Raw genomic sequence first — 14560 nt, forward strand, 5'->3', positions numbered from 1 at the left:
CCTAAAAGCAAAAAGGGCTGGAGGCATGGCTCAAGTGGTAAAATATCTGTCTAGTAAGTGTGAGGCCCAGAATTCAATCCCTAGTACTATTTTTTTAAAAAAGTCTATGCACATACTTTCCTTGGCACTTGCCTGGGTCATGTGACCCCTAGACACCCATCTGCATCCTTGGTATGCTCATATATACCCTGATCGTTCCTTCTACTTAGCCCTGTGACACTCAGGCATGCCAGGCATTGCCCATGCCCTTGCTCAGCCTTCATGAGACAACCATCCACATCCATGGATCCACGCCTTTCCCAAGCCTCTTCCCTATTCTTTGTACATGCCCCAGGACTACCAGGCCTCTTGCACTAGAATTAGCTTGAGGTCCATCTCAAAGCCCTTAGTGCCCCACCTATGAGCATATACATCAATCTCAGCACCCCTCGCACCCAGTCCCTGCCCTCCCTACTGCCTCCTGGGGCTGTGTAGAGGCTCCGGGGGCTGGGTGGGTGGCTTGGGTATGAATGCCGCGGTGAACCCTCTGCAGCCTGTGGTTACCCCATTCCTGCGTAGGTGAACTCTCCCCTTGCCGTGTCAATAATGGGGGCTGCCAGGACCTGTGCCTGCTCACCCACCAAGGCCATGTCAACTGCTCCTGCCGAGGTGGCCGAATCCTTCAGGAGGATTTCACCTGCCGAGGTGAGGGTATTATGAGAACGGGCTGGGACAGGGGATCCTGGGGGACTTCTGCACAACCCTCCATCCCAGACCCCTCAGCTTTTTGCCAAGGAGAAACTGGCAATGGCCGGGCTCTGGCTTATGAAGCCTCACTCCTTCCTTAGCTGTGAACTCCTCCTGCCGCGCACAAGATGAGTTCGAGTGTGCTAACAGCGAGTGCATCAGCTTCAGCCTCACCTGTGACGGTGTCTCCCATTGCAAGGACAAGTCCGATGAGAAGCCGTCCTACTGCAGTAAGGCACCCACCCCTGCGGTCCCTCCTCTACCTGCCCCAGAGTCCACCCAGGTCTTCTTCCCCAAGTCCCTGACGCCAGGAAATTCAGTCCCTTGGCCTGAGGAGTTCTGGGAGTCTGGAGAAAGGCAGAATCACTGTTAGCCTGAACCAGGCCCTTCGTGGGACACTAAACACATCTATGATGAGGGCCGTCCAAGGAAACCCCCGCGGTGACCTCTCTTCCCTTGCAGATTCGCGCCGCTGCAAGAAGACTTTCCGCCAGTGCAACAATGGGCGCTGTGTGTCCAACATGCTGTGGTGCAATGGCATAGACGACTGTGGGGATGGCTCTGACGAGATTCCCTGCAACAGTGAGTGGGGCGCTCCCGGGCCCTAACCTCAGGCCTCATCCCCAGTGGATCCTCAGCCTCCACCCCACCCTCCTTCTGGCTGAGCTTCTCTCCCCAAGCTCAGGGCATCTTGTTGAGGGCACTTTGAAGATAGGAGCTCTGTCTTGGGCCCCCCCCTTAGAGGGGCTCTGACCTGATGGTACTGGTGGACACTGTTCTAGAGACGGCCTGTGCTGTGGGGGAATTCCGCTGCCGGGATGGGACCTGCATTGGAAATTCCAGCCGCTGCAACCAGTTTGTGGATTGTGAGGACGCCTCGGATGAGATGAACTGCAGTGAGTGGTGCACTGCACAGCCTCCTCCATCCTTAGCCTCCGTCCCTCCTTTGCCTCTCCAGTTTCAAACCATTCTGCTCCCACCCCTATGTCCTCTCAGCCGTCCTTGCCTCTGTTCCTCTCCTGTGTCTGGGCTTCCCTGGGATTCAGGGAAGGAGGCAATGAGTAGACAGCCTGGATGGTACCCCCTCTGAAGGGCACCCTGGGGCCAGCAGCTGCACGTGGAAGGAGGGCATTTTAAGATTTGCACCGATACACACACTCCACCCTCCACCAGGTGCCACTGACTGCAGCAGCTACTTCCGCCTGGGTGTGAAAGGTGTGCTCTTCCAGCCCTGCGAGCGGACCTCCCTCTGCTACGCCCCCAGCTGGGTGTGCGATGGTGCCAATGACTGCGGGGACTACAGCGATGAGCGAGACTGCCCAGGTCAGCCAGGAGCAGCTGCATGGTGGGTGGCAGGCTCCCAGGCTGGCAGCGCCCTCACACTGCCATCGTTCCTCAGGTGTAAAGCGCCCCCGATGCCCCCTCAATTACTTTGCCTGCCCCAGTGGGCGCTGCATCCCCATGAGCTGGACGTGTGACAAGGAGGATGACTGTGAACACGGCGAGGATGAGTCCCACTGCAGTGAGTAGCCAGAGCACCCGGCTTGCCAAACTAAAGCCCAGAACTCCTATAGCCAGGGGCTTCACCATAACCCCAAGACCCTATCCAGGCTCCACGGCAGTCTTCCTGGGATCACCCTTTGTGGAGAAGGGCACCAAAGCCCTCCATCATGCCTCATGCTCTCAGACCCAGAAACAGGCTATTTCTCCAGCTCCTGCGGAGGCCTCCCCTCCCCAGGGATGCCATACATGTCTCAAGTGTCCTTCCTGTGGCATTGTCCTGTCCAACTGAGTATCTGGCCACTCACCTCACCCCTACCATCTGACCGAATCTTCTGATTTCCTCAGACAAGTTCTGTTCAGAGGCCCAGTTTGAGTGCCAGAACCATCGCTGTATCTCCAAGCAGTGGCTGTGTGACGGCAGTGACGACTGCGGAGACGGCTCGGATGAGGCGGCTCATTGTGGTGAGGGGTGGCCAGGGACAGGCTGGGGGAGGTGTTCCAGAAAGGGGCATCCCCCTAGACGCACCCTGCCAGCCACCACAGACCCTCAGTGGCTCCCTGTTCCCTCCACAGAAGGGAAGACGTGCGGCCCCTCCTCCTTCTCCTGCCCGGGCACCCACGTGTGCGTCCCCGAGCGCTGGCTCTGTGATGGTGACAAGGATTGTGCGGACGGCGCTGATGAGAGCGTTGCAGCCGGCTGCTGTGAGTGACAAGGGCTGGGAGATGTGACAGGCAATAGCCAGCCACAGTCTCGCTCTGCAGACTAAGGTCTAGGAGAGGAAGTCACTCACAGTGGTAGTTACACCGAGCCAGAGCTGCAGTTCCGCTGTCCACACTCCCCATGTTGTGCTCTGCCCATTCTGTCCCAAGTCTTAACCCCAAGAGGCTTAACTGGGGTGGGAGGAGAGCAGGGAGATGTTCAGCAACTGGTAGCCCGGGCAGGGGCAGGGCAAGGGTGAGGGCCATCTACCTGCTTCCCCAGTGTACAACAGCACCTGCGATGATCGGGAGTTCATGTGCCAAAATCGCCAGTGCATCCCCAAGCACTTTGTATGTGACCATGACCGGGACTGTGCGGATGGCTCCGATGAGTCCCCTGAGTGTGGTGAGCCTGGGGCTGCAGTGGGAGGTGGGGCCCAGCTGTTGGTCCTGTTTGGGTGGTGTTGGGGACAACTAGCTCACCATCCCTCCTCCCCCCAGAGTACCCAACCTGTGGCCCCAATGAGTTCCGCTGTGCTAATGGCCGGTGTCTGAGCTCTCGACAGTGGGAGTGTGATGGTGAGAATGACTGCCACGACCAGAGCGACGAGGCTCCCAAAAATCCACACTGCACCAGCCCAGGTGGGCCCCAAGGGTCGCTCCCTTCTCTCCCCCTTCCCTCGGACTGCCTGTGACCCCGCTGACCTGCTTGCGCCTCCTCCCCAGAGCACAAGTGCAACGCCTCCTCGCAGTTCCTGTGCAGCAGTGGGCGCTGCGTGGCCGAGGTGCTGCTCTGCAATGGCCAGGATGACTGCGGGGACGGCTCGGATGAGCGTGGCTGCCACGTCAATGAGTGTCTCAGCCGCAAGCTCAGTGGCTGTAGCCAGGACTGCGAGGACCTCAAGATCGGTTTCAAGGTATGCCTGGCCTTGAGGTGGGCGCTTCCATACCACAGCCCTGCCCACGTGCCTTGCTCCACCCTCATTGATTCATTCCCTTATTCATTCATTCATCAAGCCTTTATGGAACACCTACACTGTTAGGCAGTGTCTCATACTCTGGGGATCTAGCAGGAAACAGACACCAGCCTCTGCCGGGTTAGGTTCTGCGTCTATCTGGAAGGGTTTGCTGACAGATAAGGGCAGAGCTATGAGAGTAGAGAGGGAGGAGGTGAAAGAGGCAGAGTTACAGGTCTGGAGTTCAAGGGAGAGGCCCAGCCAGGAGGGAGAGCAGCTCTTTAAATCCATCCAGATGACTCTCAATCTGATCCCCAAGAAAGTGAGTTATAGGTCTCCCAGAGGAGGTTCAAGACCTGAGCCCATTCTGAACTTAAGAAAGGGGCAAGAGGAGGAGGGGATCTGCAGAGGGGTCCGAGGGGAAGCAGCTCCAAGGTAGAATAATAACCACATGAAGATAGTGTGTTGAGCTGGGCACTGATGTCTCACGCCTGTAATCCTAGCTACTCAGAACACTGAGATCTGAGGATTGAGGTTTGAAGCCAGACCAGACAGAAAAGCCCATGAGATTCTTATCTCCAATGAATCAGCAAAAGAGCTGTAAGTGGAGGATTAGCTCACGAGGTAGAGTGCCAGGCTTGAGGGAAAAAGCCTAATGAGAGCATGAGACCCTAAGTTCGAGCCCCAGTACCAGTGCAAGAAAGGGAAGGAAGGAAGCAAAGGGAAAGGGAAGAAAGGGAAAAGAAAAAGAAAAAGCATTTTGAGGAAAGCATGCACAGCTCTGTCTGGCACCACTCATGAGACAGGGGGGAGGTCTGAACATCAAACTCTGAATGTCACCATCACCATGTGGTTCCCATGGACACAAGGGTACACTGCTGGTTGGGTGAGCACAGTACCTGTGTACTGCCTGCCATAGTCAGGTGAGTCAAGAGAGCCCCTGGCCCCTAGTCTCCAGGGAGGGAAGGCCCAAACCCCTATCACGTCCCCAGTCTTAAGATCCCTGTGCCCACAGTGTCGCTGCCGCCCTGGCTTCCGGCTGAAGGATGACGGCCGAACATGTGCCGATGTGGATGAGTGCAGCACCACCTTCCCCTGCAGCCAGCTCTGCATCAACACCCACGGCAGCTACAAGTGTCTGTGCGTGGAGGGCTATGCCCCACGCGGCGGTGACCCCCACAGCTGCAAAGCTGTGACTGGTGAGATAGGCGGTCGGAGGGTACAAGATGGCCCACGCAGCTGGGAACTTCCCAGGGAGGGCTGGAACAACAGTGCTCAAGATAGGCGGGGTAAGCTAGGGCTGCTACACTGTGCCCAGCCCGGAGCTGAGCCAGGATTCTCTGCTTCCAGATGAGGAACCTTTTCTCATCTTTGCCAACCGGTACTACCTGCGCAAGCTCAACCTGGATGGCTCCAATTACACACTGCTTAAACAGGTGCCAAAGCCCAGGCCCTCCTAACCCCTGATGCTGCCCCCAGATTCTCTGTCTGGGCCCATGGTCTTGCCCTACTGCCTTTCTAGCATGCCCCACCAACATCTGTCCCCAGAAGCAAATATGCCCCTGCTTCCAGCTGACTTCCAATTCCCCTAACCCCCAAATCTAGGGCCTGAACAACGCTGTTGCCTTGGACTTCGACTACCGAGAGCAGATGATTTACTGGACGGACGTAACAACCCAGGGCAGCATGATCCGGAGGATGCACCTTAATGGAAGCAATGTGCAGGTGAGGCACAGCAGCAGCCCCTGTCTTGCTGACACCTGGAGAGGGAGGGGGGACAGATGCAACCCCACACCCCTTCCCCAACGGCTCCCTGCTGTGAGGTAATTCCTTGTCCCCACCTACCTGCTGAAACTCTTTCTTTATCCCCCTTGCCACTGAGCCACTAGGATTCTGCTCTGTCTAGCTTCTTCCTCCTCCACACACAGGGACAAGGCGACTTCTCTGGCCCTCCCACTTGCTGCCTCCCCAGGACACCCCCCCCCAGTCATCAGATAGTCCCCCTTAGGTCTCACCTCTCTGCTTCAGGCCACAGAGGTGGCTTAGGTGTCCCAAAGTGTCCAGAGACCCTTTTCTGGAACACCTGGTTGTACCAACTTCGTGGCTGGGCATCCATTTTTCTCCAAATAAGGCAGAGAAAGGGAGGTAGCAGGACCTGAGAGATGGTGAAGATCCCACCCAGAACTCCTCTTTGCCTGTCCCTACCTATAGGTGCTGCATCGGACAGGCCTCAGTAACCCAGATGGGCTGGCTGTGGACTGGGTGGGCGGCAACCTGTACTGGTGTGACAAAGGCCGAGATACCATCGAGGTGTCCAAGCTCAACGGGGCCTATCGAACAGTTCTGGTCAGCTCTGGTCTCCGTGAGCCCAGAGCTCTGGTGGTGGATGTGCAGAATGGGTATGTGGGCCAGGAGTTGGGGGTGGGGAGAAATCCCTGCAAGCAGGTTGTACCCTCAGTCATCGGAGCCCAGCTTCTCTGTCGGCTCCTGGTGGCATCAGTCATGAAATTTCTTGGGGCTCACTGTGCACCCCACTGCCAGGTACCTGTACTGGACAGACTGGGGTGACCACTCCCTGATAGGCCGGATCGGCATGGATGGATCTGGTCGCAGTGTCATTGTAGACACAAAGATCACGTGGCCCAATGGCCTGACTCTAGACTATGTCACCGAGCGCATCTATTGGGCTGATGCCCGTGAGGACTACATTGAATTTGCCAGCCTGGATGGCTCCAATCGCCATGTTGGTTAGTATACCACTGAGGCTGTCCCAGTATGGAAGGGCTTAGGGGATATAGGTCTGAAGTTACAGTGGATCAGGTTTTTAGGACAAGAGGACATGATAGAAGCATACCAAGCCCCGGTGCATGGGAGTTCAGAGTATCCTGGGTGCTTCCCCTGGATGGGTCAAGGCCTGAGGCTACTACCCAACTCCCTAGGAAGCCAAAGATAGATCCAGGGTGATGGCTGGGGGGAGGGGGATGCAGGAGGCCTGGGGCCACAGAACCAAGATGCACCCTACTTAAAAGAACTGAATATTATTGTAGAGCAAGAACTTGCTGTTGGACAGCCAGCCTCTTGTTAGCTGTGTGACCTTGGGCAGCCCCAGAACCATCTGAAAATGCTATTCATGCACCCCTCTCAGGGTTGTGGTGAAGTTAAGGAAGTCAAGTAGGCAAGTCATCCCAATGGCACTTGGTACTTAACTGCTGCTGTATCTGTCCCCTGCCCTCCAGTGCTAAGCCAAGACATCCCACACATCTTTGCCCTGACTCTGTTTGAGGACTATGTCTACTGGACTGACTGGGAGACAAAATCCATCAACCGAGCCCACAAAACCACAGGGGCCAATAAGACACTCCTCATCAGCACCCTGCACCGGCCCATGGACCTGCATGTCTTCCACGCCCTGCGCCAACCAGATGGTAAGTGGGCGAGCAGTGAGCACCATGGTCCCCAGGGTGTGTGGGGAGTTAATAGGGATCAGATGCAGTCTCCGTGGGAATTCCTGCTCATCCTCTCCCCAGCATTGACTAAGCATCATTGCTAGGCACCATAAGATTCCAGAAGGTAGAGACCTAGTATAATTAGCCCAGCCCAAGTCCAACCTGGAGTCTCCTGGCAGCAAGGCCATGAAGCCAGTTAGGGAGCCCAGAGAAGGGCAAGTCTGGTTATAAATGGCTGAGGCAGGTCACAGAAGGAAGTCAGAGGATATTGAGGGAAGGCACAGATGTCAGAAGGTGTGAGTTCAGGCCTCGCCTGAAGCTTGGATAGGGTCCTCTCCTCCCTTAGACTTTGAGTCCCCTGAAAAATCAGGATTGGGTCCCCTCTGTCCAGGATAGAGGGGCCAGGCAGCCTTCAGAAGATAAGAAAGCATTCCCAGCCGGGGCCAGTGGCTCATGTCTGTAATCCTAGCTACTTAACAGGCTGAGATCTGAATATAATGATCTGAAGCTCACCCAGGCAGGAAAGTCCATGAGACTCAGATCTCCAATTAACCACCAGAAAAACCAAAGTGGTGTTGTAGCTCAAAGTGGTAGAGTTTAGTCTTGAGCAAAAGAGCTCAAGGACAGTGCCCAGGCCTGAGTTCAAGCCCCACATCAACAAAAAAGGAAGAAGAAAGAAAGAAGGAAGGAGGAAGGGAGGTGGGGGGGAGGAAGGAGGGAAGGGAAAGAAAGAAAAAAGAAAGAGAGAGAGAAAGAAAGAAAGAAAGAAAGAAAGAAAGAAAGAAAGAAAGAAAGAAAGAAAGAAAGAAAGAAAGAAAGGGGAAGGGAAGGGAAGGGAAGGGAAGGGATGGAAACAAACCATTCCCAGAAAGTTCTGCCCATGCTGCTGGAAGCCAGCAGCCAGCAAATCATAAGCCAGGCACAGTGAGATGCCCCTTACCTACTCTTTCCCTGGCAGTGCCCAATCACCCCTGCAAAGTCAACAACGGTGGCTGCAGCAACCTGTGCCTGCTCTCCCCTGGCGGTGGTCACAAATGTGCCTGCCCCACCAACTTCTACCTGGGTGGTGATGGGCGTACCTGTGTGTCCAACTGCACTGCAAGCCAGGTGAGACCCTCCTCTGCACCCCCCCCCATTTGCCAGTACCTTCTCCTTGATCCCCTCACACCAGTACCCTCAATCCTTCTTGGTCCCCAACACCCACTCTAACGTCTCCACACATCATTTCCCATGCTAACACTCCTACCTCTTGTCTCCCCACAGCAATACTCATACACTTGCCACTACACACAGACACCTCTACACCCCAACTGTGACCTACCAATCCTCCAAGCCCCAACTCCCCACAGATACCCTCTTGCCTAGCCTTCCCGCCTTCATCACAGCCTCCCCTTTCCCATCCAGCTCTGCCTACCCCAAAAACTTCCTTGAAATGTCCTAACCCACTCAGAAGAGAAGCGTCTGAGTTCCCCAGTCCCCCCACCAACCCCTCTCCCCACCTGCCCTCCAGTTTGTATGCAAGAATGACAAGTGCATCCCCTTCTGGTGGAAATGTGACACCGAGGATGACTGCGGGGACCACTCAGACGAGCCCCCAGACTGCCGTGAGTGCCCAGGGTGTGGGTGGCACAGAGTACTTACTCGCTGCCAGGAAGAGGCTCTGCTACCTTGCTCACCCCCAACTCTTCTGACCCGAGCCTCCCCTCCCCCACAGCGGAGTTCAAATGCCGCCCAGGACAGTTCCAGTGCTCCACAGGCATTTGCACAAACCCTGCCTTCATCTGTGATGGGGACAATGACTGCCAGGACAACAGTGATGAAGCCAACTGCGGTAAGGGGCTGCCCAGCCCCTCACTCCCCAGGACGAGTTGTCAGGAACAAGGAAGTGGCTGGTGATGTGGCTTAAGTAGTAGTGCCTGCCTAGCAAGCTCCAGGCCCTTAGTTCGAAGCCCAGAAGCATAAAAGAGATGGGTGAAAGAGAGACAGGGAGACAGAGGAGAGAGAGAAGAGAGATTGAGAAGGAACGAGAGAGAATGAGAGAGTGAAAGGAAGCTCCAGCCTGGGGCTGCTTTCTCTCCAGGCTGGATTCTTGGAGCTTGAAGCCCCCATTTCCCCCGCTGAAGGGGTGGGCCCCTCCTTGTCCCTGAGCCCTCCATCTTCCATTAGTCACCTCCTCTCTTCCAACCCCCAGACATCCATGTGTGCTTGCCCAGTCAGTTCAAGTGTACCAACACCAACCGCTGTATTCCCGGCATCTTCCGCTGCAACGGGCAGGACAACTGCGGGGACGGCGAGGATGAGAGGGACTGCCGTAAGTGCCAGAGGCCACAGGAGGGCCTGGTGTTGGCCAGCGGGCAGGGACACCATGCACGCCTCACCACTTCTAGAAGCGCTCTGTTTATTGTATTAGGAAGGTGCAGATTACATCAGGCAAACCTGATGTTTATAAAAAGCATTATGTAGGCTGGGAATGTGGCTCGGTGCTTGCCTTGCATGCATGAGGCCCTGGGTTTGATTCCTCAGCATCATAAGCAGAAAAAAGCTGGAAGTGGTGCTGTGGCTCAAGTGGTAGAGCACTAGCCTTGAGCTGACGAGCTGAGGGACAGCGCTGAGGCCTAGAGTTCAGGCCCCATGACCAGCAGAAAAAGAAAATGGAAAAAAAAAAAGCATCCTGTGTCAGGTGCCAGTGGCTGATGCCTATAATCCTAGCTAATCTGGAGGCTGAGATTTGAGGATCATGGTTGAAGCCAGTCTAACCAGAAAAGTCCATAAGAGTCTTATCTCCAATTAATCACAGAAAAAGCCAGAAGTGGTGCTGTAGCTCAAGTAGTAAAGTGCTAGCCTTGAGCAAAAGGAATTTAGGGATAGCACACAGGTCCAGAGTTCAAGGCCCAGGACAAAAAATTAAAAAGAGAAAAAGCATCATGCTTACTGGGCACTGGTGGCTCACACCTATAATTCTAGCTACTCAGGAGGCTGAGATCTGAGGATTGAGGTTCACAGCCAGTGTTGGACAGAAAAGTCCATGAGATTCTTATCTCCAGTTGGCCAGTACAAAGTTGGAAGTGGATGTGTGGCTCAAGTGATGGAGTGCTAGCGTTGAGCAAAAAAGCTAAGGGACAGTGCACAAGCCCCAAGTTCAAGCCCCAGTGCCAACACACACACACACACACACACACACACACACACACACACACACACACACACACACACACACACCACATACAAATATACACGCAAACAATGCGTGTCATAGAGAAACTGAAGATCTAGAAGCAGAAGCAGAAAGCACCAAAATTAGAGACCAGGGCCAGCTGTGGAAGAGGAAGCTGGTGATCCTGAGCTGAAGGAAATAGGAATGCCATCCTCATTCTCTTTTTCCACCCTGCAGCTGAGGTGACCTGTGCCCCCAACCAGTTCCAGTGCTCTATCACCAAGCGCTGCATCCCCCGTGTCTGGGTCTGTGACAGGGACAATGACTGTGTGGATGGCAGTGACGAGCCCGCCAACTGCAGTGAGTTGCCCGGTTCCCCTTGGAGCCCATCTTCCCAGTTAGTGTCCACGGCTGCCAGCACCCCTTCCTTGGCTTGCACGCCCTCCACCCCCCATGCAGCCGCTTCTGGAGAAGCTCTTCCTTACCTGTGCCCACAATCCTGCAGCCCAGATGACCTGTGGAGTAGATGAATTCCGCTGCAAGGACTCGGGTCGCTGCATCCCAGCTCGCTGGAAGTGTGACGGAGAGGATGATTGTGGAGATGGTTCAGATGAGCCCAAGGAAGAGTGTGGTGAGCCCACCCCTCAGAGAAGGCGATCTAAGGGTTAGAGGGTAGCATGGCATTCAGTGGCTGGGATCTGTGCTGACCGGGAAGGCCCCAGTGCAGGGTTCTTGCGCCCAGCACATCCTACTTCTCTAGTCCCTGCCCCTCAGCCACACCTCAGCACATACCTGTGTGGAAGCTTCTAGAGGGCCTCCCCGCAGCTGCCTTTCCTACACACCATATCTCCTGCCCCCAAACCCTCCCGGAGACCCACCTGTCAGACCACTGTCTGTGCTCCCCAGCTGACTCCTCAGGCTGTGATGCCCTGATTATTCCCCAACATCTACCTCCCCCAGATGAGCGCACCTGTGAGCCGTACCAGTTTCGCTGCAAAAACAACCGCTGCGTGCCAGGACGCTGGCAGTGCGACTATGACAATGACTGTGGGGACAACTCAGACGAGGAGAGCTGCAGTATGTCTTTCATCCCGCCCCGCCCCGCCCAACACATGCCCTTCCCCAGCCCTGGCGCCTGCCTCCCCAGCCCTCCTGTCCCTCCTGCTGCCATGCTGGGCTAGAACAAGGGGCCTCCTTCCAGGCCAGGGGTGCAAGAGCCCCTCCCACCTCACCCCACCCCACTCCATGTCGTGTACTTGAGTTTGTGCCATTTCACCTCATCTCATGTTTTTCTCCATTTTCACACTGTCCTCCTGGGGTTGCAGAGGTAGGTGTCTCTGATGTGCCCTGCTCCCGCCACACCCTTGCCTCTGCCCCAGAACCCACCCATCCCTGTACTGTGCCTCTGCCCATCATCCTTCACTGTCCCAGACCCAGTGCTTGTCTTAGTGCTCTTGTCCCTCCCTTCCCTCCCCATATACAACCTGTCCTGAGGGCAGGACTAGGAACCCAGGCCCCTTCTGTCTCTGTCCCCATGTGTAGGGTAAGTGTAAGCAAACCCCCTCCCCGCATTGCTTGACCAGTCCCATGAGGGCACCAAGTTGGTGGTCCTGGGTTGATTGAGCATCTTGATTGTTATGCCAGTTAGCTGTGACATTCAGAGGCTCAAAGATATGCTTTGGACTCAGGCATATCACTATGGGGGGGGGGGATAATTAGGCTTTGAACTGGTAGAGGCTCTATCACTTGAGCCATTCCGCCAGCCTTTTTGCTTTAGACATTTTCAGCTAGAACCTTGCTTTCTCCCCCTCCCCCGGCCCTCCCGCCATCCCAGGATGGTCTGAATGACAGTCTCCCTTCTTGTTCCCCTATATAGCTGAGATTACAGACAAGTACCACTTTACCTAGCTTATTTTTGTGGAGATGAAGATCTTACTTTTTGCCTGGGCCACAATGTAACTGTCAATAGTATCCTTCTAAGAGCTAGAAATGCCCTGAGGACTGAGTCCCTGTGCCCACTCTGCTGGGGCCTATCTTTCCCTTGTGCCTCCCCAGCCCCTCGGCCCTGCTCTGAGAGCGAATTCTCCTGTGCCAATGGCCGCTGCATCGCTGGACGCTGGAAGTGCGATGGGGATCATGACTGTGCCGATGGCTCAGATGAGGTGGGGCAGGAGGATGGGTTCGGGAGAATTAGGTAGGACAGGGCTCTGGAGCTGTCTGGACCTGACCAGGCTGCTGGCTCCCATGCCCACAGAAAGACTGCAGCCCCCGCTGTGACATGGACCAGTTCCAGTGCAAGAGCGGGCATTGCATCCCTCTACGTTGGCGCTGTGACGCGGACGCCGACTGCATGGACGGCAGTGATGAGGAAGCATGCGGCACTGGCGGTGAGACCCTCCAGCCTGGCTTCCCCAGACCCCCCTCCATCGTGCCACCAGTTGTCCCCCGATTCTTGTCCTTCCTGTGTTCACTGCAACAAACACCGAGCATTTACCACATGCCAGGCATGGTCCTAGGTACTGGGGATGTTGCCATAAGCAAGGCTCCAGGCCATTAGGTCCCTTTTTGTGTAGACTGTGTTCTGCCTGGTGGCATCTTCTCAAGGAGCCAAAATGCCACCCAAGCAGTGGGACACACACACACACACACACACACACACACACACACACACACACACACACACACACACACACACACACACACACACACACACACACACACACACACACACACACACACACCAGCCCCAGTTCAGCACTCAGAGGGGACAGTGTGAAGGCTGGCAAGACAGAAGTCTAAAGCTTAGAGCAGGGACCTCCAACTCTGGGGACAGGCTCTCTGGCTAAAGCTAAGAAGGTCATCTACCCATGGCTGCCCCTCTGTACCTTCTGGGGAACCACAAAAAGCCCAGTGCACGGCCTGCCACCTCCACCCGAGAACACCCCTTTCAGAGCCTCTCGGATTCTGCTCACAATGGCCTCTCCACCCCTGACACCAAAAAGGAGGCATTTCTGCACAACCCCTCCCCACTGTTTCCCTGCTGACCACCCTGGGCCTCAGCCCCCACCTATGGAGGGGGGGATAGGGCGATTAGCCTGGGCCTGTGACTCATGGCTCTGTCCCTGTTCGCTCCTGCTGGCGCCCAGTGCGGACCTGCCCCTTGGATGAGTTCCAGTGCAACAACACACTGTGTAAACCATTGGCCTGGAAGTGCGATGGCGAGGACGACTGCGGGGACAACTCAGATGAGAACCCCGAGGAGTGTGGTAAGATGGGCTGGGCTGGGGCTCCCGGATGAGGGCACAGCTACATAAAAGGGGTGGGGCTCACCTGCTCCCCAGTGGCTGGCTGTCCCCCCCTGCCCCCATCCTCAAGGCTGATTCTAATTCTCTCCTCCTGGCCACTACAGCCCGGTTTGTGTGCCCTCCCAACCGACCCTTCCGTTGTAAAAATGACCGTGTGTGCCTGTGGATCGGGCGCCAGTGCGATGGCACGGACAACTGTGGTGATGGGACTGATGAAGAGGACTGTGGTGAGCAGGGGGCCAGGGAAGGAGAGCCTGGTGGGCCTCGTGGGGAGGGGGAGTCTGCACAAGGGGTCAGTAGACCAGTGGGAGCTGCAGCTTGGGAGTAGACCCACCCTGGCAAGGGAAGACCCATTACCAAGTGACAGGACCTTTTACTGGGAGAGAGGAGCCTCTGGAGAAGGCACTGGAAGCTTCCCGAGGCCATCAGTTTGCAGGAAGAGGCTGAGAATCTAAATGTTTAACCAGATGGTCCCTGTAGGCTTGCAGGCAGCCAAGCCTGGACCTATTCATGTCTGTGGGTGGGTTCCTGGGAGAGGAGAAAACATTGTGGTCAGTAGCCAGGGTCTGAAAATCCTGCCCTCTCCAGAACCCTCCACAGCCCAGACAGCCCACTGCAAGGACAAGAAGGAATTTCTGTGCCGGAACCAACGCTGCCTCTCCTCCTCACTGCGCTGCAACATGTTTGATGACTGTGGAGATGGCTCTGATGAGGAAGACTGCAGAATCGGTAGGACCAGGCCCACAGTGCGGGGTGGGGGGCTGGGGGTTC

General features: G+C 55.8%; 1 protein-coding gene across 1 annotated transcript in view; it reads left to right on the forward strand.

Annotated features, from left to right (window-relative positions):
- The window catches only part of Lrp1 (LDL receptor related protein 1), a 91424-nt gene that overhangs the window by 68977 nt on the left and 7887 nt on the right, over positions 1-14560 (forward strand). Inside the window, exons 45-73 of the mRNA XM_069987055.1 lie at positions 559-684; positions 828-956; positions 1189-1308; positions 1509-1622; positions 1900-2049; positions 2126-2248; positions 2575-2691; positions 2803-2931; positions 3212-3334; positions 3430-3570; positions 3655-3845; positions 4900-5083; positions 5235-5320; positions 5490-5609; positions 6096-6283; positions 6426-6631; positions 7121-7309; positions 8289-8437; positions 8841-8934; positions 9045-9161; positions 9522-9641; positions 10722-10844; positions 10990-11115; positions 11445-11561; positions 12540-12646; positions 12739-12871; positions 13631-13750; positions 13894-14016; positions 14378-14518. Of these exons, the coding sequence (XP_069843156.1) occupies positions 559-684; positions 828-956; positions 1189-1308; positions 1509-1622; positions 1900-2049; positions 2126-2248; positions 2575-2691; positions 2803-2931; positions 3212-3334; positions 3430-3570; positions 3655-3845; positions 4900-5083; positions 5235-5320; positions 5490-5609; positions 6096-6283; positions 6426-6631; positions 7121-7309; positions 8289-8437; positions 8841-8934; positions 9045-9161; positions 9522-9641; positions 10722-10844; positions 10990-11115; positions 11445-11561; positions 12540-12646; positions 12739-12871; positions 13631-13750; positions 13894-14016; positions 14378-14518 (3906 nt within the window). The remainder of the gene's footprint in view (positions 1-558; positions 685-827; positions 957-1188; positions 1309-1508; positions 1623-1899; positions 2050-2125; positions 2249-2574; positions 2692-2802; positions 2932-3211; positions 3335-3429; positions 3571-3654; positions 3846-4899; positions 5084-5234; positions 5321-5489; positions 5610-6095; positions 6284-6425; positions 6632-7120; positions 7310-8288; positions 8438-8840; positions 8935-9044; positions 9162-9521; positions 9642-10721; positions 10845-10989; positions 11116-11444; positions 11562-12539; positions 12647-12738; positions 12872-13630; positions 13751-13893; positions 14017-14377; positions 14519-14560) is intronic.

This window comes from Dipodomys merriami, unplaced genomic scaffold (assembly GCF_024711535.1).
Source record: "Dipodomys merriami isolate MVZ:Mamm:240054 unplaced genomic scaffold, mDipMer1.0.p SCAF_10, whole genome shotgun sequence".
NCBI lineage: Eukaryota > Metazoa > Chordata > Mammalia > Rodentia > Heteromyidae > Dipodomys > Dipodomys merriami.